Genomic DNA, 25,366 nt, shown 5'->3' with positions numbered 1-25,366 from the left:
AGAACAAAAGCCGCCGATTGGATAGCGTCTGCGGCTATTGCTGCCATTAGATACGTGCTCAAATGGAGAAACAGATCATTGGCAATTAGTAACCCGCGCAGGCGAACGTGCATCGCATTTTCAACCTGAACTCACAAAGTGACTGAACCTGTTAAAAGTGTTGCGGTGGTGTGAAGTCACAGCAAATCCTCTTTTGGTGATTTTCCAGCTCACCAGTGAACGGGTGAGTGGTGTCTCTTGGCACCTTGAAAGGACAAAAACACTTAAGTCAACTCGTTATTGTACAAGTTGGAGCTGAGATTGAATGCCAGCCAGCCATTCATTTTCAAAACTGTCCCCATTAGGGTTGCGGGTGAGCTGGGGTTGATCTCAGATGACTTTGGGCGAGGGGTGGGTACGAGTGGTGCAACGGATCACAAAAGTCACGGTTCGGATCGGATCACAGATTCGAGTCACGGATCGGCAAAAAAAAAAAAAAAAAAAAGATAAATAGTAGCCTACTTTGCCTTCATTTCTTTTGTAAAGCGCTTTTAACATTAAATAAAAATAATAATAATTCAAAATGTCTAATATAGCCGTTTAAGATTTAGGAACGCAACTTTTAAGTGCAATATGAGGCAGAAACATTCTTATTGTATATATGAGCCATGTGTAAAATAACAAAGTATTAATGGCTTAAAGTTGTGTTCCTACAATCTAAATGGCTGTTTTTTACATTTTGAGGTGAATGTTGTTGTTTTTTATAAAATGAATGAGGAAGTTCTATTTTTTCATGTATTTTTATTATTCATGAAAAGACCTCAACGTGCAATTTAAGGCACATTCCCTTCCCTTAAACTTGTGTGAATTACAAAGTAGCCTTGATCCAGAATATTGAAAAATAATTAAAGTAAGCGATCAGCTGTCAAACTCACTTACAGCTATCAGCCACTCGTTGGTAATGCTAACAGTTAGCCGCTAGCCACTTACCACGGAAACCTCTGCCGTATCATACAATGACAGCGTAACTAATTTGCGGTTTCTTAGCATCTGAAATTAGCGATTGAATATGAATTTGGGATAGCGTTGTGTTGATGTAGGTTGCAACTACAATGTCGATCAGAACTACGATAAAGAAAATCGGCTAAAATGAAAGTGGAGCTAGCTATCACGCCACAACGTGGGCCAACTTCAAAGTAAAAGTATACTAAGGCTATTTGCCGTCAATGTATTATTATATTTGGTCCACTTTATTTTGAAGTTAGGCTTAGCCTGTTATGTTGAGTATGTTTCAGCTTCCTTGACATGTCTGAACGGTGTCCATTGTGAATGCGCACTATTGTTGTTGTTTTTCCCCCACGAACCAAATCCGCCTATTGTGGGCGATCGAATCGTGTGGCCTGATCCGAACCGACCACGGATCAATGATGATCCATTGCACCACTAATTAATACAGAAATCAGTGAACAATTACTATAAAAATCAGTGGATTTGGACAATTTTGAATAAAAAAAAATGGCTCCAAACGACTGCTCGATTATTAAAGCAGTTGTCGATTAATTTGATAATCGATTACTTGTCGATTAATCGATTTATTTTGACAGCTCTAAATGAATACATATTGTTTATCTATTGTGTTGTGGTGATCGTTTTTCAAGAGATTGAGCTTTGTTAAAATAGAATTCAATTCAAGTCCATGTGTATAGTCTCAGAACTGAGGGCATGTTCATACAGAGGAGCTTCGCACATGTTATACCTGGATTTCTGCTTAAATTGATCACAAATTATTGCCTGAACTTCATCCTACTCACAGCAATGATGTAATACAGTCGACCTAATCTAGCACCACAGAAACAAGCGTTTGATTGTTTTTATTGGCGACACATTCTTAGTGCAGGGTAGCAATAGTAGGTGAACCGCAAACTAATTGGAGTGTCAGCCAAAGTGACGAGATTGGAAGTGTTGATTAAAGCTGTGCTGTTCTATAAAAAACAACAACAACAAAAACTGCGTTTTGGGTCACCTGCTGTGAATCAAACCTTGTACTTGTATTAGCTAGAAATGTAGTAAGTTGGATTCTCAAGTTTTTTTTTTCTTGAGTACCTCAAAGTCTTCTCCACTTACGTTACTGATTTTTATACGATTGTCTCTTATGAACCTTTTCTGTCCATTGTGTTTTGCTCATGAACACATCAAAATGCGAACAACATGAATCCTAAAACCACTGACCAACTTGCTTGACGCCCCTAAAGAACAAAATAGTGTAACCTTTGCGTTGCCTCCTATCTGACATCGGCCTTCTTCAGCTGAGCTTAGAAAGTTATTAAGTCGCCGTTGTAATTGGCATAATAAGCCGTTTTAATCTTAAAGTGATCGTATTTTCTCCATTTTACGTCTTCGTCGCATTCTTGTAGTGTAACCGTGATGGTGAAGGACACTCTTAAGAACATGGTTGAAATGTGAAGTATGTGAGTTGCTTTCTGCACTTCGTGTAGTTGCCAAAGCAACTTGAGAGCCTGTAAACACAAAGTGAGCTAACGGACACTCTTGACTGCAGAGGCTTTGATTGTTGCTTGCCCTTCTGAAGAAAATGTGACGTGTAGCATGGACGCTATCTGCGTGTGAGGATTCTTGGTGCCGAGACGTAGGCCAAAGTCATGCAGGAAATGGAGCAGCGAAGGGAAGAATGTTGTTTCCTATCAGTGATGAGGACGCTGAAATCTCTTCCTCAGTTGTCATCCACGGGAACGCCAAAAACTTTTGTCAAGAAATAAACTGTCAGCTCCTGAAGACATTTACATTATCAAGATTAGACGTGTGACTTCAATTTTGAAAATATTGCACAGTGGCGATAGCACATACTACTACAGAATGAGACATTGTCCATACTATGGGTACCCAAGCGCCGGTCTGGGAGCCATTTGCGTAAGGAGGACCAAAACTGCCAAAAAAAAAGATAACATAAATAAAGAAATACTTAATAAATAAATGTAAAAATAAAAATGGATATATATATATATATATAATTTTAAAAAAAGATTGAAAAAATTTAATAATTGTGGAAATTAATACAAAAGTAAATCTATGAATGGAATTAAATGTCAATCAATGAATAAAAACAAAATAAAATAAAATGTATTTATTTCATGCTGCAGCCGCTGCCAGCATGAAATCCGCCCTGAAATGTTATTCAAATGCATTTTTTTGTTTTTTGTATTTATATATATATTTTTTGTGTTATATTTTTTAAAATCTTTTTTATATTAATTTTTTCCCCGCTTTTATCCATTTATTTATTTAGTCATTTCTTTATCTTAAATGTTGGCAGTTTTGGTCCTCCATTCTTGTGGTACTGGTCCGCATGCCATTTGGTAGTAGGTCCAATGTGGAATATATGGTAGCAAACATTTGCAACCCTAAACAATATCCCCCAGAAGCAATACTGAAAGTGGAAAAGTACAAATTATTTGTGGTATTATAGTATTCATTATCACCTTGAGCATGATTTTCCAAACACAAAATGTAAATCTGATTTATGAAACAGCAATTTATTACGATTCAGTGCAGCCTCCTCTACAGAACAGAACTAATTAAGCATCAATATTACCATCACGAATACTCAATATAAATGTAATATTTATTACAGGAGGTTTTGATCTGTAAACTTGTGACCTCTTCACTTGTAGCTGCTCGCAATTACAGAAAGTCAGCGTTGCTGGTTTGAATGTAATGTTTACATATTAAGCTGCATCACTCATTGACTTTAATTACGATCAAATTCAAGTCTGTGGGCGAATGCGGCTAAATTGCTTCTCGCAGACAGGCCGTGCGGCACGTATAAAACTCGGCCCGACTGTCTGATGTGTAAAGCCGCAGACTCATGTTGTCACCTCCGGTGCTGCAAAAAGCGACTGTGAATTCAGAGGGCCGTGCATTCCCACACGTCAACTCGGCGCTGAAAATACAGCTTGCGTTAAAGTCCAAAACCGTTGACCGGAGCAGCGTTTTTACGAGCACGGTGACTTTAACTCTACAGCGCACACACCTTGCAACACTTATTACTTAATCGCTAAAGCAAGCAGAACATTTGTTGCGAACTTGACATCAGGGCTTTTCCGCTCCTTTTTATTGCGATATCAATACGCTGTGCTAATTTTGGAAAGTGTTTTTAATATCAAGGCGCTGCTAACAGCTTTATATCATTAAAATGTGCACCATGAATTGCAGTGAGGCTGCGCAACATGATAATGTGTGCAATAAATCGCTTAACCTCTGTTATGATAATATCACATATTACCAATACGTTATTGATGAAGATAATATCATGGTATTGCAATTGGGTATTAATCTATAAACAGTAGGACCTCCAACGTTGAGCTTTATATGGTCTGTTCAACCGGTTGTCTTCCAAGTTGTTCTAATGAACAAACAAAAAATCCCCAGAGGAAATAAGTGAGTTAATTACAGGGAATGTTTTAGATCGTATTTTAACATCTCTATGTGATATTAAACTTAAATAAAATACGGAAGTGTTGAACTGACAATATGGAGTCAACATTTTTGACTGGAAATACGTTTGAACGTATTTGTAGGCTAAAAGCTAAAAACATAGCATTTTTTTCCCATAATGCCACGTTGTATTGACTTGGCCTACACTATACCAATACCTTCATAAATTAAGTATGTAAAAAAAATTATTGCCAATTTTTATGATTTTTTTTTATGTCTGCAGTACATGATTTCCATTCAACATGTGTTCCCATAATGCCACGGGGTAATGACTTGCGCATGCACAAAAAAACAAAACAAACAAAAAAAGCTATATTTTTTAGACTTTAGTCTACATTATACCAATAAGAAAATCAATTAAGTGTACAATTATTTGTAATTTTTACGATTTATTATTAAGTGTTCAATGCATGAATGTTTTCGCACGTACTTGCCATATAGTATTGACTTGTGCATGCACATATTAACTTATTCACTGCCATTGACGGCTATAGACGTCAAAAATTCATTTGAACTGTTTCTATTAGTTTAACATTTTTCCCCACTTTTGTTAACAAGAGTGTGAAAACCTAGAATTGTTTTTATGCATTACAACAGATTTAAATTTGTGATTAATCGTGAGTTAACCAGTGAAGTCATGCGATTAATTACGATTAAAAATTGTAATCGCCTGACGCCCCTAATTTTCAATAATGTTTTCTTAAAAAAAAAAAAAGATTTAAAATAAAAAAAATATATATATATAGAATTTTTTTTAAAGATAAAATTATATATGTTCTATATGTACCAAAACAAATTCTAGGCTTTCATACTCTTGTTAACAAAAATGAGGAAAAAATGTTAAACTAATATAAGTAGTTAAAATTAATTTTTGACGTCTATTGCTGTCAATGGCAGTGAATGAGTTAAAAAAACAACTTTTTTTTTGCCTTTGACATACATTATACCAAAGTGAGCATTGTTTATTTGTAATTTTTATGATTTATAATAAGTGTCCAATGCATGATTTCCGTTTAATATCTTTTCCCATAATTCCATGAGGTATGTGCATCCACAAGTCAATAACCCCCGTGGCATTATGGGAAACAAATGCAATGTTTTTAGCATTTAGCTTCAAACGTACTTATTTATTTAAACACGTTGTAAAGTATTTGCCAGTCAAAAATGTTCACCCCACATTGGCAGTTAAAGAAAAACAATCAAACTGAAATAAGTAAAACTACTCAACATTTGAAGATGCCTGACAATTGATAAGGAACAGGAAGCAGGTATTTTCAGAGTGATACTGTTATCTAGTGTTTCTTTTCTTCATGGATATTGCTCGAAATAACAACTGTTGCTGAATGACTCCTATGGCCTTCTATTCATGTTTCATAGGCTGCACATGAATCCTCAAGCATTGTCTGATAACAGGTTGTTATTGAAAGGTGTTTAGGAGGGTGCGAGATGTATAGCCATCCCTGTTTTAGAGATGGCGGATTTCCCACCTGCATCCAAGTGACACTTTGACAGTAGCAATCCCGCCTTATCTGTCCTCTTCCTCCTCACCGCTTCCTCTTTCCACACACATTACCCTTACCTTCCATCATCACCACCGGAGCCATTTTCAAAGGTCTCCTGTGATAAGTGTGTTGAATTAAAATGCTCTCCTTTTAATTACTTTCCGTATTAGGTCTCATCCAAAAGTGCATGCATTCTATACATTATGTATGTTTCATTTCAATCTCCATGAGGGTTAAGCTTGCCTTAGGGCAAAACACACAAATGCAATTAAATTGATGATAATAGAGAGGAAGCATTTTTTTTTCCCACAGTTGTGAAGGAAAAAAAGGAAACATCTCACATAATGATCGTTATGTGAGAACATGAAGTTCATTATTTTGCAAATAATGAGAAGGAAAACAAGATGCTTTAATTACAGTGAAGCCTGTTTTCTTGCCATGCTTACAAAGTGTCCTGACACTGAGGACAGCTATGATTGCAATTGTGCTTGCATCTTGTTTTTCGATGTTTCCATTTTATTAACGCACCTGTCGTGTTCGTTCCAGTGACTTGTGAACACGATTTTACCTGCATGTACAACACGCTGATAGTGTGCAGCTGAATTACATGTCCTTTGTACTCTTTGAGCACACATGGGCGATTTGTCTTTGACTGGCAGGAGACTGGCAGATAAGAAAGGAAATGGAATAAAGACCAATTACAGCCAGAAGATCATATGTCTGCTGAGAGGTCAACACACACAAACGATGACACAAAAATGACCCGGCCGGCACTACATGAGTTTTGTTTGGAAGGCTAAGACACAAAGACGCACTGATGTATATAGATGACTTTTTTTTTTTTTTCAAACGGTGTAAATACACTTGGAGGGGGCAGACAGCAATAATTGAAACTGACAGCAGATTGAACACAATGGCTCAGTGGATTACAACAATCATAACCCCCATGATCATCACAACACCCACCGCATGTACACAGTGGAAGCAAAATTGCGCTGTTGACATCAAACCGTTGTAGTTGTACACCGACGAGCTTTTTTGGCGTTATGCCGCTGAGCCATTGTGTCACCCTGAGGCACCCACCAGCTCGTGCCGAGGGTGCTGCTGCATGATCCATTTATATACAACATCATTCATTCGTTTTCTTATACATACAGATAAAGATAGCTGTCAAATTAAACGGCAACAACTGATATACAATTAGGGCATCTCTACATTGTAAACAAACTGTTTTTCTTGGTTGTTTTGCCACAAAATAAAAAGGGGGTTATTTTGTAGTAAACAACACAGAAAGTTGGGTCAAATTGACACAAGTTAACAGGTTGGTCCAACCAAATATTGGCTCTAATTGGGTTGGGTTTGACTCAGCAGTTTTAAGAGTGTTCATTAAATCTATTTCAATGTCAGTACACAGTACACTCTTAAATCTGTGGGTCAAAAATAACCCAATTTTGTTTAAAAAAAAAAAGGCACGAGCCAATATTTGGGTCATTTTGACCCATTTTTTTTTTTTTTACTAAATTGTACATTACAAAATAACCCAGAAAGTTGGCTTACTTTAGATACGGAGCAACCTAAAGTTGGATCATATTGACCCAAGTAGTCAATCGGTCCCCTTTTTGGCCCAACAGTTTTAAGGGTGCACACTGTCAAAAATGGTTCATATCCTCACCTCGCCCAAATCCAATCTTGAAGCCAAACTGCTGGTTCAAAACAATGACCCAACCTTGGGTTAACCTAGTTTGCTGAAAATCAACCGCACCCTTAAAAATGCTGGGTAAAAAAATAAAAATAAAATAAAAATGAGTATAAAATGGCCCAACCCGCTACTTGGGCTGTTGTTGTTGTTGTTGTTTTTTATACAAACTAACCCAAAGTAGCTGGCCAGTCATTTTGCATCTAAACAACCCAGCAACTCAATATTGAGTCAAATTGACCCAAGTAGGTCCAGCAGGTTTAAGAGTGTACCTAGTGAGTGTGTTAGAAAAACAACCCAACATTTTTTAGTGTGTCAGTAATTATACAGTAGTTACTTTGTATTGTGTAAGGAGATATGATTTATCTGATTTATTATATAATTTATTTTGTTTATAATTTGAATTTAATTCTAAGTTTAGATTCATTGATCCAATGTGATTGCTAGGTGCGGCACAGCTACAAATGAATACATATATTATTTCCTAAAAAGTTTGACTCTGAGTATTCACGAGGCGGCAAAAACATCACCAAAATGTACAGTTAACACATACAGTGTAATGGGATCAGTCATGCCTGCCAATCATTACAACAAATACCACAAACAGCATTTCTAGGAAAAATTCCATATTTCATTTTCAATTAATTTCTCATTTTCATGAAGTCAAAACGTAATTGCATGCGAGTGAGAGCAAACATCTGTCCCCATCGTTTTCAATAAGCACAAGCTGTCAGGCATGTAATCAGAAAATGGCGCGCTGTCACTCATATTACTCTTCCAGTCAATGTGCAGGCCGTAGATGTGACAATTTGGACCTTTGATGCTCATTTCCTCGTGAGAGCCATGGGGGGAAAACACACTTCCTGACTTCTGAGTGGGCTTTTAACCACTGATGCTCCCCTTTCCGCAAACAGGACGCAAACTATCTTTTCTCCCCCTTTGAAGGTTGCCTCTTATTTGACGTGACTGTTGCTTTAAATGATCACTATAAACACAATGCATAACCATTTTTGAAATGCTGATATTTGTGAATATTATCATGAGAAAAGCGCATTGCAGCAGCATCACCGCTCGGTCCTGAGAGATGAAAGGCAGAAACAGTGAATTGCTATTACGGATGAAGAGCACTCAAAGGAATGCAACGGGTGGCCACTTGGGGGTCAGTTCTGCGCATTCGAATCCCTGAGGGGTTTTTTTTTTAGGGGGGGGGGGGTGTAATCTCAAGGTGAAGCATGCTTTGATATTGCTTGTAAAGCTTCTATCTTTTCTCAGAAGCTACACACAGACAGGGATTTTGGCGCAATGGCGAGTACATTGTGTGTAATACTAAATAACCTTTTTTGTCATTATGAACAGGGTATTTAACAAGAAAAAAATGAACTGTGTCACCCTGTTGTCCACCCTGTCATCATGTGGTAACTGCCCCTTTAGGAAAACGTCAGATTTTTGACAACCATCTTTTTCTTTAATGGAGGCTAAAACAGTGGTTATAGCTGCAGATGAGATTTTTTACACTTGTGTTTCAAATAGCTGGATGTCACATTAACATGTCCACCCTGCCGTCATGAAATATCAATTAATATGAAAAACTTTCAGAAATGTGATTTTTTTTTTTGTTAAATAGTACACAGTCAGCTTGCAAATGAAGGTTCACCATGTAAATGCAAAAAAATTGCCAAAAATGTCCACCCTGTCATTGTCCAACATGTCGGCAAGCTCACGTATCTACACCTTCTTAAAATAATCGCCTATGTCATTTTTTCAGATATTTCACAAAACACAAAAAAATTAACCATTTGCATCATGAGGAGAGGATTTAGGCAGAACAAAAAAACATTTGCAAAAAAAGAAATAATAATTATTATATTATATTATTATTATTGATCAATTTTATTGATAGTCAAAAACTAGACTGTGCTGAAATACTTCCTGTTTTTTTCTTCCTATTTGAAAGTGTGCTGCCATCTAACGGTGAACAGTGGCATTACACCCAATATATACTCAGCAAGAACATAAACGCTTTTGTTTTTGCTCCCATTTTTTATGAGCTTAAAGATCTAAAACTTCTTCCACATACACAATATCACCATTTCGCTCAAATATTGTTCACAAACCAGTCTAAATCTGTGATGGTGAGTAATCCAGCCCACCTCACAGGTGTGCCATATCAAGATGCTGATTAGACACCATGATTAGTGCACAGGTGTGCCTCTGGTTGATAATTTTGTTGAGTGTAGATAACAGAACTAAAATGATATGGATTCTAATTATCCCTTGGGGTACATATGTGAAGCTTGTTCTTTGAAAGTATGAGACGCTGACTCCAATGTGTGCATGATTAATGACATTTTGAGTTGTGCCCATCAAGTTGACTGCAGGCCACAACTCACCTCTATATTTTCCGCGGCTCTCGTTAGCCAGTGCGCAGGTGTGAACAAATAAGAAACTAAATGCTTATGCTTGAAATCTCAGTTAGCCATCCATGCAACAAAAGGGCATTTATTATGTAGCTGTGGCTGAGGGCTCGGCTGGTTTGTTTCTTGAAGCGGCCGCCGCTGCATTTTACGCTGAGAATAATTACCTCCTTCCCCGGGAGTAACCACATCACTCCGCGTGTTATTTCAGCATTTCAAGGTGGGTAAACACCAGTGATGCATGGACAAGTAGCTTTGTTGACAGCATTATATTCTACAGCAAGTATTTAAGCAAATTAAAAGCATGACAACACACCCTACTAAAAGATTAAAGCACTGTGGAGCCCAAGGTGTCCCAAAATAACCTGCGAGCTCATCTGTAATGCATTCTCACACAAAGGCACCGGGTGTGTTTGGTTTAGCCAATAGCTCATTATTTAAGAAAATAAATCTTATTATAGTGCTAAGGTACCTCGAGAATTTGTCGTGGCCTTGAAAAGAGATAGATGAGACAATAAGACCTGGGAGGCGATATTGCGGAGGCGTATCATCCCTCACTTCAGCGTTCAGCCGTCACGTTTGCCGTGATGGTTTTCAAATGGAGGTTAATGCCTTTGCTATACATTCTGCAGATGAGTTATTTAATATGCTAAAATAAACCCTGAAAATGCTGCTGAGAGTGCATCGTTCCGCTAAATTTAAGTATTGGCCAAACATGAAGCTGTAAAGTTAATCATGCATACTTTGTGTGTAATTATTGCATATTTTATAACAAAGGCTAATTAAATGATCAGTGTTGGTTGAAGGTCCGATTTTACTACCATAAGCTCAGTCATTATTATTATTTTGACTTGCAAATGCAGACTTAAGTGAACTCAACACCAGAGGTGGCAAATCCAAGTCCAGAAAGTAAAAACCCTGCCACAGTTTGGTTTTAGCACCTGATGCTAGCGAGCTAGCTAGCGCTAGGGTGGCCACTTCCATAAGGTCAAAAAGGAGGACATATTTAAAAAAAATTAATAAGTGTTCCCTTGCTATAACACGGTTCACTTTTCACGGTCTCTCTGTTTCGCAGATTTTTTTTGTGTGCAATGTTGCATGCTTTTTTTCTTTTTACAGTCATGTGAATGGAGTCAGGGTGCGAGCTGGGGTCGAGTCAGACGCATGGCCTTGACCACTGCGTCCATCCACACAACACACGACCAAAGGAAGCTTTAGAAAGTGGAAGGAAGTTTGTATGGCAGCAGATGGCCCCTAAGAGGGATATATATATATATATATATCAGATATGTGAATAATGATGAAACTTAGCTATATTCTAATGCTAATTGCTGAAAAACGAAAACAGATAGAAATATCCTTTTTTTCTGATTTTTGGTAGGTTCCATGTTTTTATAGCAATAGAACACAATATTCTGTGGGCTTTGCTAAATCAGTCAAAATACAGTAAAATAGCCAGGAGCGTAGGGGATTGCTTCAGTGAAAATATCTCGGAGTGAATGAGTTAAAGGGCACCACTTATTTTTCGTTTTTAATTGACCATATTTCCTTTTTCTCATGTCATTTTCATTGTCAAGTCTGGCCATGCACTTCATAATGTGCACAGTTGGAGAAGTGCATTAAAGTCTGACTGATTTTATATTTCTGTGAAAAACAAAGGTAACACATAATCATCACAGTGTAATTGCTAGCCAGTCGTGCTTGCAGGACGCCGACCTGTCCAGTTAAGAAGCAATAATGCCTGTAAATCAATTTCACCCACTGCTGTGCTAATGGGAATTACAACAGGTGGAAAGCAGTTAGCAAGACAATCTCTATTAAGGGATTGTTTTGCAGACCATTTCCCCCCTCGTCTTTTCTGGCTAATTTCTGTCCAGTTTAAAAAATTTCTGGTGACCTCATGGCTAGTGGCATCTGTAGACTGCAGCGCATGGAAGTTGTTCAGGAGTTCAGAGTTTGCCGTGTCGCGTAGCTCAATGTCAAGAGTGTGGAAGAAATGCCAGGAGACAGGCCGGTGTACCAGGAGAGGTGGAGGACAAGACAACCGCATTTTTAGGGAGTGCAAGTAACCCAAACTGGGTGAAATAAGTAACCAGTGGTGGGCCCAAAAGGGGGCTTAGTTGATGCTGGGTTATTTACAGCCAACACAATGGGTTGTGAATTTGACCCAGCACATTGGCCCATGATTTTTGATCTAACAATGGGTAAAACATACCCATTTATAGCTAAATGATGCAAAATGTATTACTTTTTTTTTTAAAGAAGTAACACACCTGGAACTTGAACCCAAATCCCTTTCTGAAGTGAGTAAACTAACCACTAAGCCATCCAGCCAACACCAATGTTTTCTACGAAAATTACGTAAAATTTACTCCATGGTGACTAGGTTCAACTTTTCAGACCACCAAAATCCAATCTGCTGGGTCAAAAATACTTAACCCAACCTTGGGTAAAAGTAAACCAATCTGCTCAAAATCCGCAGCTACCCAGTGAGTGGATTAGGAAAATAACTAGCATTGATTTAGTGTGTACTAGAATATGGAGGCAATACACACATTACAGTCTAAAAACAGTTGAAGTAAAAAAAAATAATTAAAAAATTGGGTTTTAAAAAAATGGGCAGATCCAAATTTGTATTTATTTGTTTAACACTTTTTTTTTTAAACAACCCAATTTTTGAGGTTGTTTAGTGGGTTATTCATTTGACCCAACTTTTTGGGTTGATTGAATAACTCAAAAAGCTATTATTGTATTGCCATGAAACAAGTCCAAATATGTCAAGAAAAAGGGGTAAGACTTGACAAGCTTTCTCTTAATTAATTAATTAATGCATTTTAACTTTTTCATACTCCCTTTTCAACGTATAAAGTGTGATTAACGTTGACTATTTATATGCCTTCTCTTCTATTAATTTTTGTTTAACTTCTGTTACAATATTTTCAGTTATATGTTCAATTAGCAAACAAACAAAAGTTGGGATGGTCCCTTTTTTTTAGACTGTAACCTGAGATCTCATATGTTACGTTACATGACGTTACGTTGCGTTACGTGTCTCATTGTCTTACTATCAATGTGTCATTGTCCTTAAAATATGTGTCGGTATTTGTAGAAAAAAAATGTGAGCGGCTGACTTCTGCCAATAGTAAATCAAACAAGTGCAGATTTGTTCAATACATAAACGTAAATGTGAATGATTCACTGGAACACCCAACCCCATTTTATTGCCAAATAATTTTTTGACACTTATCATTTCAACGCTCTGCTTATCACTGAATACTTTTTGTTTTTGTTTTGTTTGCAGCTTTGTAGCATTTAGTTTGTCGATGATATCTGTCAGAAATCTTTGTGTTGTGTTCACAACCAAGAATCATATTAACGTCTAATCTCACGCTCTAAGAAGCAAAGCCAGATGAAGATGTGGGAGATTTTGACTCGCTGTCTGTTTTCACATTTAGCGATTAAGATCCCTGTCTGCGTTAATCCTGTCATATGCACTTTTTTTTTGTGCTTAGATTTGATTGCAATAGCAACTGGAAATGATCACTGCAGATGTTTCGATGAGACGCCATTTTAAGAATGCGTAGAGGCTACAATGTGATCAAAATATGATTTTTCTTCCTGTTTAAAAAAGAAAAAGCAAAGCCACTGTTGGCAGTGTATCCGGATACAGATCATATTACCTGAGTGATGGAGCTGCACCTCCCTAATGTCCACTACAAGTGTGTCACTGTAGGAGCTCGTGCATGCACAAGGAGCTCTTACGTTTACAGGGATGCCCACTCTGCTGAAAAATAGTCCAGTCGGAACATAATATAATATTGCCTTTTGCACTAACTGTTTATGCTCTTGTGGTCTCTTAAGATGCCAGGGAGTGAGTCGACAGTCTTGTTTATTGTTGTGGTCATTGGCCTTATGCTGTGCAAGAAGGGAAATGTGCGTTTGAAAGTGAAACCCTTGGGATGAAGCGATGTGCATGCATCCCGCTTTCTTAAGACGCGCTGTACAGGACAGCAGAAAGCAAGAGGCAATAAGCTAACACTTGAAATCAAGTTTGCTGAGCGCACATTATGCCAATGTAATTACATGCTAATTGAACTTAATCCGGGTTGATACACGCATGTTATTGTGGCCGGGGCCGGATGACAAAGCCATTTAAGACAGTTAGAACAGCACAAGTCCATTCTCGTTGTTAACTGCTTCGCAATGATATGAATGGACATGAGCTGTTGTGAATATTTTGAGCACACTGAATATAATCTTGACGAATGACTTGCATGGAGTGTCATGTTAAAAAAAACACGGAAGAGGATTAGGGCCAGTGAAAAGAAAAGAAAAAAGGATTCTGACTTTAATTAATTAATTCTCACTTTAAAGTCAGAGTTCTTAGAATAAAGTCAGAATTCTTAGAATAAAGTCAGAATTGTTCAAATAAAGTCAGAATTCAGAAAATAAAGTCAGAATTCTGAGATTAGAGTCAGAATTCTCACTTTAAAGTCAGAACTCTGAGAATAAAGTCAGAACTCTTAGAATAAAGTCAGAATTCTGAGATTTAAATCAGAATTCTCACTTCAAAGTCAGAATTCTGAGAATAAAGTGAGAATCCTGCCAACCTTTTTTTTCTCCACTTCACTGATCCTAATCATCTTCCGTAAAAAATAAAAAATAAATCTACACATCCCGGTTTTTTTAATGAAAAAAAAAATCTCCATCACTAATGTGACCCAAAAAAAAAGTTACAAGGGTGTGTACTTTTCATATCCACTGTATATTGTGCCATAATATCTGAATAGCCATAGTGACTTTGCTGATATGACCTTCACTTATATTTATGTGCAAATTATAGGCATTGAAGTAACGTCTGTCTAATGGCAAAATTGGATAATGGTGGATGCATGCGGTTGTTTTGTGAAATGTTTCCTTTATGCCGGTGTGACCTTTTCCAGAGTCCTCGGGAAGTCTTGTTTTTTGGGAAGGTCATTAGTCACGGAGTAGCGACCGGGAACGTGTTTGTTTTGTTACTTGATATTATTTATTTATATTTGTTCAAATGTAGTAGACAGTAGTATATTTTTGGATTCAGCCTAATTTTCAGTTAGTCGACTTTAACACTCAAGTAGAAATATATCCTATGTTACCATATTTGAATGTTAATTGTCTATTCATGGCATTAGCTCCGAACACGTTAGCAATTGTATGTACAAGTATGATATTTCCTTTTATTTTATTTTATTTATTTTATTTTATTTATTTTTTATTGAGTCTGAGTTTTTGTTGTTTTTTAAAAATTCTCTCCTATGTTATTTGCTCCTGTTGCAGCATGAATTTCCTTTCAAGGGACAATAAAGCGTTTCTGATTCTGAATTTGGTCAGGTATGGTGGTACTTGAAGCACTCAGTATTTTTTTTTTAGGTGGCACTTAGTGTGTAAAAGGGTTTGAGAACGCCTAATCTATAGTTGATATGGTGTACGCTGCGAAAATGTGCCCTGACAAAAAAAAAAAGTATTGATTTTGTTGTTCTTAGTGTTGTATTTGGTATGCTTGAATGCCCAGTTAGTGATTTAATGGTGGTGCAGTAATGCTCATTCAGCTGAAAAGTAATCCAGTTCAAACTTAAATTATGTTTTTGTTCCCCCCACAATTTCCTATTAAGTTCACATGAGCCCATGTTGATACTTTCTTCTTCATTTCCTCTTAAAAGCAATTTCAATGCTTCCTGTTAAATCATGTAATTTGTAATATCACACGTTTTTAGACTATAGTCGAAATTATCTCTCAGCCATATGACGGGTGGTTTAATTAGGAACGTGTTTCATCAAGATAGTGTAATGACCTTTTTTGTTTGTCTTAACTGATTAATAGGCTCTGCGCTAGTTCATAACATTCACAATATTTCAAAGTCAATAACTGACGACAGAGAATGTGTATGGAAATGAGCCCTTTTTCTTTTCTTTTTTACATTTTTGCATTGCATCACACATTCTACACCGCATGTGCTCATCAGTGGCGGGGGCCACTGTGGCGATGCTTGGCGAATTCCTCTGCTGTCAGTGTTGAAAGGTATCATAGTAGGGGGTCTTTCTAATTAAACCGCTGGCCAAATCAAGATGGTGGGAGCTGCTTCATGTGCTTTGCAAAGTGGCTTCAAATCCTCCAGCTGCCTAAAACTTGGCCTCTATTCAAGGTGGTGGTTGAGGGAAAAAAAATAAAAATTTCCTTCACATCCCCTCTTCTCTCTTGCATCCTCTCTTTCCTTATCCATATTTCATGTCGAGTTGCGGAGGTGCGAGATTGTGTGAAAGTAATCCACTTCTGGATATTTAGTCCAAGATTAAAATCACTCGCCTCACTGCCTACAGTTCTGTTCCTATTGATTGCCTTGGTCCAAATGTAAGTCAGGGATGTACAGAACATTTTCCCCAGGACGTTTTTTCAAATTGTATCAGTGTGGGTTCACCACGATTAAGCCATGCAGTGAAAGAACGTGTTGCAAAAGGAAAATGTAAACCTAAATACTTCAATGCAGGGATTCAACAGTATCATAACTTGGTGATAAGAGTAAAAGGCGGATTTAGACTTTGTATTGATATTATTTGGAAATGGGAATGTTGAAGTCACTCACTGCCATTGACGGCTATAAACGTCAAAAAAAAAATTTTTTACTTGCCGGGCAGTGAACGAGTTGCTTGTATGCAAGTGTCCACTAATAAAATGTGAAACTGCATATGGTTAAAGGCTGATGGATCTAATCTGTGCAAAAGTTCATATTGACCACGTTGACTCTTCTTTATCCAAGAAACAATTTGATAATAAAACAGCTGATGACAACAATGTGATTACTGCCATAGGTGTTTTATCAGTACTGGATGTTTCTTAATCATACTCTGAACTCTGAGCATTACACGAATGTGGAACCAGAAGTGTTACAATTTCAATTGAGTTGACACAACAAGTCATTATCAATATAAAACGTCCCTAGTAGACTCTGGTATTTATTGACTGTATAAATAGAATTTCATTGCCATTACCCTAAGGCATAGTTTCCATTTTTTAACACTCCACAGTCTATGAAGAAGCACAGCATAACCCTGATGAAAAGAAAATGTCAAATAGGAGCAAGCAAATGAATATGGTGTAGTATATATTTTTACCAACCACCGTGTATATTGCTATGAAAAGACTAGAATCAGTCATGTACAGTAATTCCTCACAATGCTCGAACTAGGAAGTGAAGGAAATGCAGGCAGAGACGGACGGTTAGATAGAAGCCATAGCTAGCTAGCTAGCTTGCCATAGATAGATAGATAGATAGATAGATAGATAGATAGATAGATAGATCGATAGATCGATAGATAGAAAGAGAAAAGTAAGACGGACGGACTGACGGACAGACAGCTAAATAGAAGCCATAGCTAGCTAGCTTGCCATAGATGGATGGATGGACGGACGGACAGACTAATTTCAGCATAGTAGAGGATGGATGGACGGACGGACTAATTTCAGCATGGTAGAGGGCGAGAGGCCTTTGAAATCATGTTTACTGGAGACTGTTGAAACAAACCCACACAAATGATTAGTGTGGCGTCGTATACATGCAAATAGCTCTCTAAGTGTCTCATTGAAAGTATTTGTGAGAGTGGACTGTTGAACACATTTTATTTCACTGTGCGTCAGAGATAATTGGCAATGATAATTAACGGGAACAAATTTGTCCTCTTGTGTGTGATATTATAACTGCTTTTTATTTATTTATTTATTTTTAGTCCTTTTATAGTTATGTTTTAAAAAAATATATACCACCATCCTTCGAAATGAAAAGGTTAATTTAAGCTAATAAAACAGGACAGGAGAGAAATTGTATGCAAAGGTAAACTGAGTAGAAATGCACAGCAGTTGACTGTAATACTAATAAAGTCAATACAGTTTAACATTTACACAGTCAGTGTCCATTTAGAGTCAAGAACTAAAATGAAATCCTGAGCATTTGCTTTTGATTACTTATGTAAATATATATTTGTTTACCCTGACTGTGGTGTAATCAAGAAAACTCCATCTACGAGGACCCGAGCAAACGAGCGAGGCGAGAGGCGGTTTCGTTGCAAGGACTGAGCTGACAGCGCATGTGTCTCTGTCTGTTTGCTGTTCAGCGCTGCCTGCCAGTCTCTCAAGACTGTCAACATGGGCCAAATGTCAGTGTTTAGATTTCACAACCTTCCTCCCAAAAAAAAAAAAAAAAAGCGGTGGTGCTGTACTTCAAAAGGCTTTCTTATTGAGGACTTCTTGAAGTTATCTTGTTTCCCTTACATCTAAAAGCCTTTAGCGCTTACCCGTCTCTTGGCAATGGGATCATTTATTCAGGAGTACAGCAATAGAAATATGTATAGGAATAGGATGTGGAAAATAGCGAAAGTCATGTATAGTATGCAGCTTGTCCATACGCGATATCTCAGAAACAAGCTAACAGAATTGCATTCATTCCCGAGCACGGATTCTCTTTATTTCCTGACTTCCACTCTGATGCCATGATGGACTTGCCATTTCATCAGCAGCTGGTAAATGCCTTTTTGACTGTGTTCAAAATGGCTGAAACATTGGCACTGGAGGGAATGAGATATAAAGCGCTATTTGAAACCACGGTGTGTAACGCTGAGGGAGAAGAAGGGGGGGTCTCGAGGGGTCTGTTGGCATGAATACTGACACGGCTCCCGCTGCATGTACAAAGGAAAGCTCAGATGGGGAAAAGCTGCATGGGGCTTGGCACAAAGTGCTCACAATGGCCGGAGGATGACAGACTATGCGAGTTTTAAGGTTTTCGGTAATGACCATCCATACTGGGCAACCCTCAAGGCTACTGTAGCGCTTCAAGGAATCAGACTTGTATTGGGTTTACTCTGTTATGTTTGCGCTTGGGGCTGGGTCATTGCGTTGTTATGGTCCGATATTTGTTCCTTGCGATGATGTTGTCAGTTGCTGTGCAGATGATGTGGCCCTTTCACTTTGTCCAGGCTCTCTCGTTTTGTCATATAGGCCTTTATTCTGTCATATAGAATTGAGCATAGACCGAGCAGAAGTTGCTCAGTGACACTTTGGTCAATACGTCAACGTTTCTTATGTTCTTTCATCTGTTCAAGGTTGCTTCCATGCATCCAGCGCCGCTCTCTCAATCGAGGTATCGCCGCCAAAGGTTTCCCCGTCAAGTGTTTTCTTCGAGGCCATCTGAATCCAGCCCTGCTCTCTGTTGTTACTTTGTATTTTTGAATATAAAGACTCTGTTTCGTAACATGCCGGGTGCTAATTCCGCACCTCACTTGACGAGTTCTCTTCATAGTCCTTGTTGAGAGGCTGGTCCTTCATTAACAACAACAACAAAAAGCCAAAGAAAATCTGATAATGTGGAGTTATTTAATGAGGCCCATGCTGTAATGGCGTTCCATGTAGTGATGTGCACGACATTGCTTTAAATTGTCTACGCTTTTAAATGTGCAACTTTGGTGGTGGTGACGATGATGTTAATGATTCGTAAGCATCACAAAAACACTGGCTCAAGATTTAAAAAGAAAAAATATATATTCCCTGACTTTATGGGTCAACCTATTATGTAACCCAAGCTATTTTCCTCAATGCTCACTCATTGCACAAAACACCACAGACCTGATTCGACCAAGTGGCATAACAGTGCATATTTCTTGTTTGTGTGATGTCAGCTAATAAGGACAAGGCCCAGCTGCGAGAATATACAATATATTGCATACGACTCCGAGCTGCTGAAGCATGCAAGATTAAAATCAGATCAGAAACAAGCCCCAGGAGTTGGTGTCTAACTTGGTGTGAAAAGCCTTCGCCATTTTGCGGGAAGCTATACAGCAGCCGTGTTGATTCCCTGAAGAGGAACAGTTTTAATGAGCCTCTCCCATGGTGACTTCCACTATCAAGATCCTGCTATTTGACTTTATTTATTTATTTGTAGCCGCCTAACTGTAGCCAAAAAAATAAATCAATCACATTGTAGCCCCACATTTTCTCGTCTGTCTGTCTGTTTATCCATCCATCCATCTATCTATCTATTCATCCATCTATCCATCTATCATCTATCCATCTATCTATCTATCTATCTATCTATCTATCTATCTATCTATCTATCTATCTATCTATCTATCTATCTATCTATCCATCCATCCATCCATTTTGTTCGCTAACCAGCTAGCAAGCTAACGAGCTAGCTCGACTGCGACAGGGTCATCCTATATGTTCTCGCTTGGTGTTTGTGTGTCCTCTCAGAAGAGAGACACCTCGAGGAAAGTGTTAACTGTTTATGAAACACAGTAGCGCACATTTTGCTACACAAACAAACATATTTGATTGACAAGTGAAGGTCGAGCAGCACGTGTTAACTGTGCCTTCAGCAGACACAGCTGCAAGGCGGGCTCTATTTATCATGACTTTGGAGCCTTATTTTATGTGTACCTAACGATTAATTTTTTTAATTCATTCAAATTTGGCAGCCTTGTTAGCAATAGGCTACTTTTTTTGTCCCTGTACATGCTCTTTAAGGCATAATTAGCAGTAACTTAAATATTAGCTCACATTCATAATTTTTCTTTCCTCCATCCATTTTGGTAAGTTTATGTTATCCACTTGGGAAACCAGTTCTTTGATCTTGGCAAGCTGTCAGCGTGTTTGTTTGGTATTCAAACTTAATTGCCTTAACTGGATAGCTGGTGTCGGTGCCAAATGTCGAGAAGCAAGGCTCGTTCCCAGGCAAACATAGCAGAGTGGTACCGGTCAATGTTATTAGATTATTATTAGAACACATTTTGAGCAGTTCTGACACAGGAATATCATGTTTGTGAACTTTCAGAGTGGATATGAGAGTCTAGTGGAGGTGGATGCCTACAGTGTATTCTGAGGTCTATGGGAAAGAGTGAACTTTTTTTCTTTTTCTTTTTTTTAACGTTTTTTTTTTGTGGTTAACCCAATGCCTCGAGGGATTAGGTTAGCCTTGGGCCGGAAGATTTAAAATCCTGGACTAAGAGAAAAGCACTTTTTTAGGACTTAGTAATAAAAGCTGGGGTTGAAAGGTTCAAATGTTGTGTTACAATTGATTACAGCACATTTTATCAAGTAACATATTTTTTTCTAACAGAATAATAATTGTAATAGATTGTGAATTGCATTTTTTTCCCCCCATCAAGACTCACAGTCGAACTGTGGAAAGCTCCAGGAGCTGAAATGAAGTCTAGTGACAATTTCATAATTTCATTTAGATACAACCGTAAACCCTCTGGTTGCCTTTTTAATTTTACTGCAGTGGAAGTTAAGAATTTTGTTTGGAATGGGGAAAACCATGCCTCAAAAGTTGCACTAAAACGCTGCATTAGATTATTTTATTTTATTTTGTATGTGACCCTCATTCCAAAAAGAAGAGCTGTCCTAACAAGCAGTGTAAGGAGAAAAAGAACAAAAGAATTGGAAGTTACTTAGAGTAACTCTCATTCAAAGTCGGGATACTGTTTCACTATAACTTTCAATATTAATCAATTAATATTATATAAGGCTGAGTATTTTGTTGCCTTTTACGCTTGACAATTATAATGTTAAAAAGTGAAATGACAGTATTTGTGACACATCACCATTATGCCTTCTTCCTTCATCACTGAAGTGATTGCAATTTTTTGCAATTTGCATTGGAAACAACTCCTACTTTTATCTGTAATGTTGCCGGCAGGCTACATTGCCATATCTTCCGATTAAAACTTCTTTTTTTTTCATTTGCTGAGATTAACAGCACCTGTTAAATTGGACACAAATATCCCGCCTCATCCTGCCACGTCTCAAAACATTGCACACGCTAAACTGAACAGCTGCACCCCTCAGATGATTCCCCCTCTGATTCAGACAGTTAGCCAAGCAAATAATGTCACCACCTAAGTTGTTGTAAAGCTTTGTTAGTATTGAGAAAACAGGAGAAAGGCTTGAATTGATATTTTGAAAACCTGTATTATGGCGAATGATTTGGGAGAGACTTCACATAAGCAATTGCTGCTCTGTTTGTATTATTGGCTAATTGGCTAATGTTCCTTAAAGTTTTACGATCATAAAAACTGAACAGTTTAAAAGGAACCCCGACTGTAATGACAAGTTTGCGCTATATTATTTATTTGGTTGTTGCTAACATAACTATGAGATTCATTTTTCAAAAATCATTTCCAGTTGAATACATTTTGTAGAAACTTCATTCGGACGTACGCCGCCATTGTTATTTACGTCGCAACGCACTCAATGCGTGGCGACGTAGAATGCCGGCTAGCTCTCTGCCGAGCAATGTGAAACGCTTATAAAGAAAGCAAGGTAAGCCTCCGTAGCGTTCCTAAAGAAACAACATGCGATCCGGAGAGTCACTCTCCCCCACGCCGTGTTCTCGTCAATCACAAGACGCATCAAGAGGTTTGACCGTCCTTTTAGGAACGCTACGAGGCTTAGCTTGCTTTCTTTATAGCTGTTTCACTTTGCTACGTACGTTCAAATAAAATTTCTACAAAATGTATTAAACTGGAAATTATTTTTAAAAATGAATCTCATAGTTATGTTATTAACAACCAAATAAATATATATAATATGGAGAAAACTTGTCATTACAGTCGGGGTTTCTTTTAACATTTACGATTGGTATATGATGATGGTGAGTAAAACTATCTTAACACGCCCCACACCATAGGATAATCACTTTAGAAAATCTTCACGAGACATCCGGCAATCGATTTGCCAGGAATCAAGAGGCTGTGTTCACGCTCACAACGGCGCATTGACAGCGCCAATGCAAATTTCTAAATAATACCAAACGAATTCAAACTCCACCCGTGCGCACAGTTAGACTGCACTTTGCGCTAGACTTGCGCTAGGCACAAAAATACACTCTAAAAACAGTTGGGTCAAAAGTAAGTCAATTATGGATCAAAAATGCACTTTATGGGTCAATTTGACCCAATTTTTTGACCCAAAAAAAAGGCTCTGACCAATACTTATGAGTTGTTTTACACTGAAAAAAACATTTCTTGACTCAAATCGACCCAAGTAAGAGGATCTGTCCATTTTTGACTGTTTTTAGAGTGAACCACACTATTACACACTTTTTCAACGTCGTGGTGTCATGACAGGTCAGGCTGTCATGGAGAACATATCGAGATTGGTTGAAACAATTCCAGAGCGGAAATAAACCTGTTTGCCTGTCACTCACTGTAAGTCTTGAACAGCAGCGAGACGCTATAAATCATCCTCTTTTCAGTCATAGCATTAATATTTAATGAAGCTGCACAATGATGTATGTCAGAATGCTGGAACAGAATTAGTCAACTTCCTGTGTGGTTTGGTTACTTCTCAATACTTTTCAGTTTGGGCGTGTGATGGAAAGGATAAACCACCTTGAGGTGGTTTATTTATAGTCCAGCTGTGACACTGGTGGATGACTTCAAAAAAAAATCCTTATGGGAATTTGAAGTATGCTTTGCATAAAACAAACTGATGGATGTAGACTTGGTCCTAATGGCACCACGGTCTGAAAAGTGTGCACGTGCGCGCGCGGTCATGTGTGTCGGCGAGATCACAATGGCTCATGAGAAATCCTCCACAGGGATCGGTTCCGGAAGACTGGGCTGCCGTTAGGGAACACGCGTCCACATTCAAGCAGCCAACAATTTCCAACTGAGCCTGAATTTCCTCCCTGGGCCTGGTGTGTGCTTGTTTTTCCTAAACATTGTTTGCTTGCCGGGGTGTCTTTATATTAGTTTTCCTCAATTTAACAGGAAAAGCGGCGTGCCGGTTAGTAATAAACATTAAATCCCTATCGGCTTGTGTCCCATGAAAAATAGATAATGCTCATTTCCACAGTGACTGGCAGACTTTTTTTTGGTGTAATTTCAGGTATTTTTTGCAGGAGATAGAAGTCATTCATTTATCTGGTCCAAAAGGCAAGCTGGTCCCATTTTCTCATATTTTTTTTTTCAAGGACAAGTGCCTGGCTTTCTTCTTTGGCCTTATCAGCAAATATGAAAAATAAACAGGGTGTGAAGTAGGTCATGCCTTTGGTTCAACCGCCGGGAAAACAGCATTTAAAAAAAAAAATACATCTGTATCTCTATTGATTCTATGTGTTTTCATCCAGCACTATTATTGGTAGCACTGTGCATTCTTAATGAACTGTATATTATTCGTAATCATGAGCGCATGCTATTGCTTAATGTGAGGATTTTTTCCACTGTATGACATAATTAATATTTCTCGGGTCATTGACTTTAAATGCCGGTGACTTGGATTTTCAAATGATGTGACAAACATAATCACAAGCAGCATTTTCATCTGCAGTTAAATGTGTCTGTTGTTTTTGTTTCATGTAGGCCTGCGTCCAAACTGCGGACTGTGGACCATTTGCGGCCAGTCATCTATTTTTAATGGAGCGCAGCCTATATGAAAAATAACATGACATCATTTTTATTTACATTTACAAAAAAATAATTGTAACATTTATGTTTTTAATTTATGTAATTTTCAGATATGTTCATGCATAATTTTTTTTTTAAGTTGATTTATTTGGAAATAATATTTATTGTATTTCATATTTATATAAAAAATAAGTACACAGTAAATTTTGTAGAGTACATTTTACTCTAAAAGTAGTAGTCTATTTGGTCCCACTCTAAACAGTGTAAAATTTACACTTGGAAGAGAGTAAAATATTCAGAGTAAATTTTACTCAAAGTATTTTTGCTGTGTACGAGGTCCCATGACAAAAAATAGTAAAGTCGTTGTTTTTTCACTTATATATAAAATATATAAAAATAGTGGGTACATTTTATTAGTTTATTTAAAATAAAATAAAACGTTACTCAAGGGTTGAGGAATGAACTGATGACCTTCAGCTTGGGAGACAAGCTATGCCACTCCTACTATTTGCTAACATCCAAAAGGAGATCAAAAACATTCTTTCGTACACAAAAGGAGTCAAATTGACTCTGAATATTTTACTCTCTTCCAAGTAGACTCTCTCTAAAATCTACTCTACAAAATTTACTGTGTTAGTTTAAGTCTGTTTAATAAATGTTTATCCTGGTGTGTTTTGAGCGTTATTGAGTTTGACACTCCTGCTGGAGGCCGACACAGGTACCCTTCCTTCTGTGCTGCGCATACGCCTACGCACACAACATGTTACTCAGGTGAGTCAACCCTTGATTACTGCAATTTGATGTCGAAAGAACTGTTTACTCTGTCTAGACTG

The 25,366-nt window shown here is 37.8% G+C and overlaps 1 protein-coding gene across 4 annotated transcripts in view; it reads left to right on the top strand.

Moving 5' to 3' along the window:
- LOC147168673 (uncharacterized) overlaps positions 1-24,771 on the top strand; it is a 142,467-nt gene extending 117,696 nt beyond the window's left edge. For 3 of the 4 annotated variants that reach the window (XR_015095982.1, XM_086085119.1, XM_086085118.1), the window contains one exon: positions 19,230-19,727. Coding sequence is in view for 3 of the 4 variants with exons in the window: in XM_086085119.1 (XP_085941245.1) it covers positions 19,230-19,356 (127 nt within the window). In the remaining variant the exon portion in view is untranslated. Of the gene's footprint in view, positions 1-19,229; positions 19,728-24,488 lie in introns of those variants that run through there. The other variant, XM_086085120.1, reaches the window with a different exon arrangement.
- Positions 24,772-25,366: the final 595 nt, after the last annotated feature.

Source organism: Leptonotus elevatus, chromosome 9, assembly GCF_054856555.1.
Source record: "Leptonotus elevatus isolate MCC_2025b chromosome 9, RoL_Lele_1.0, whole genome shotgun sequence".
NCBI lineage: Eukaryota > Metazoa > Chordata > Actinopteri > Syngnathiformes > Syngnathidae > Leptonotus > Leptonotus elevatus.
The sequence above is the reverse complement of the archived record's forward strand: the minus strand, read 5'-3'. Positions and strand labels throughout refer to the sequence as shown.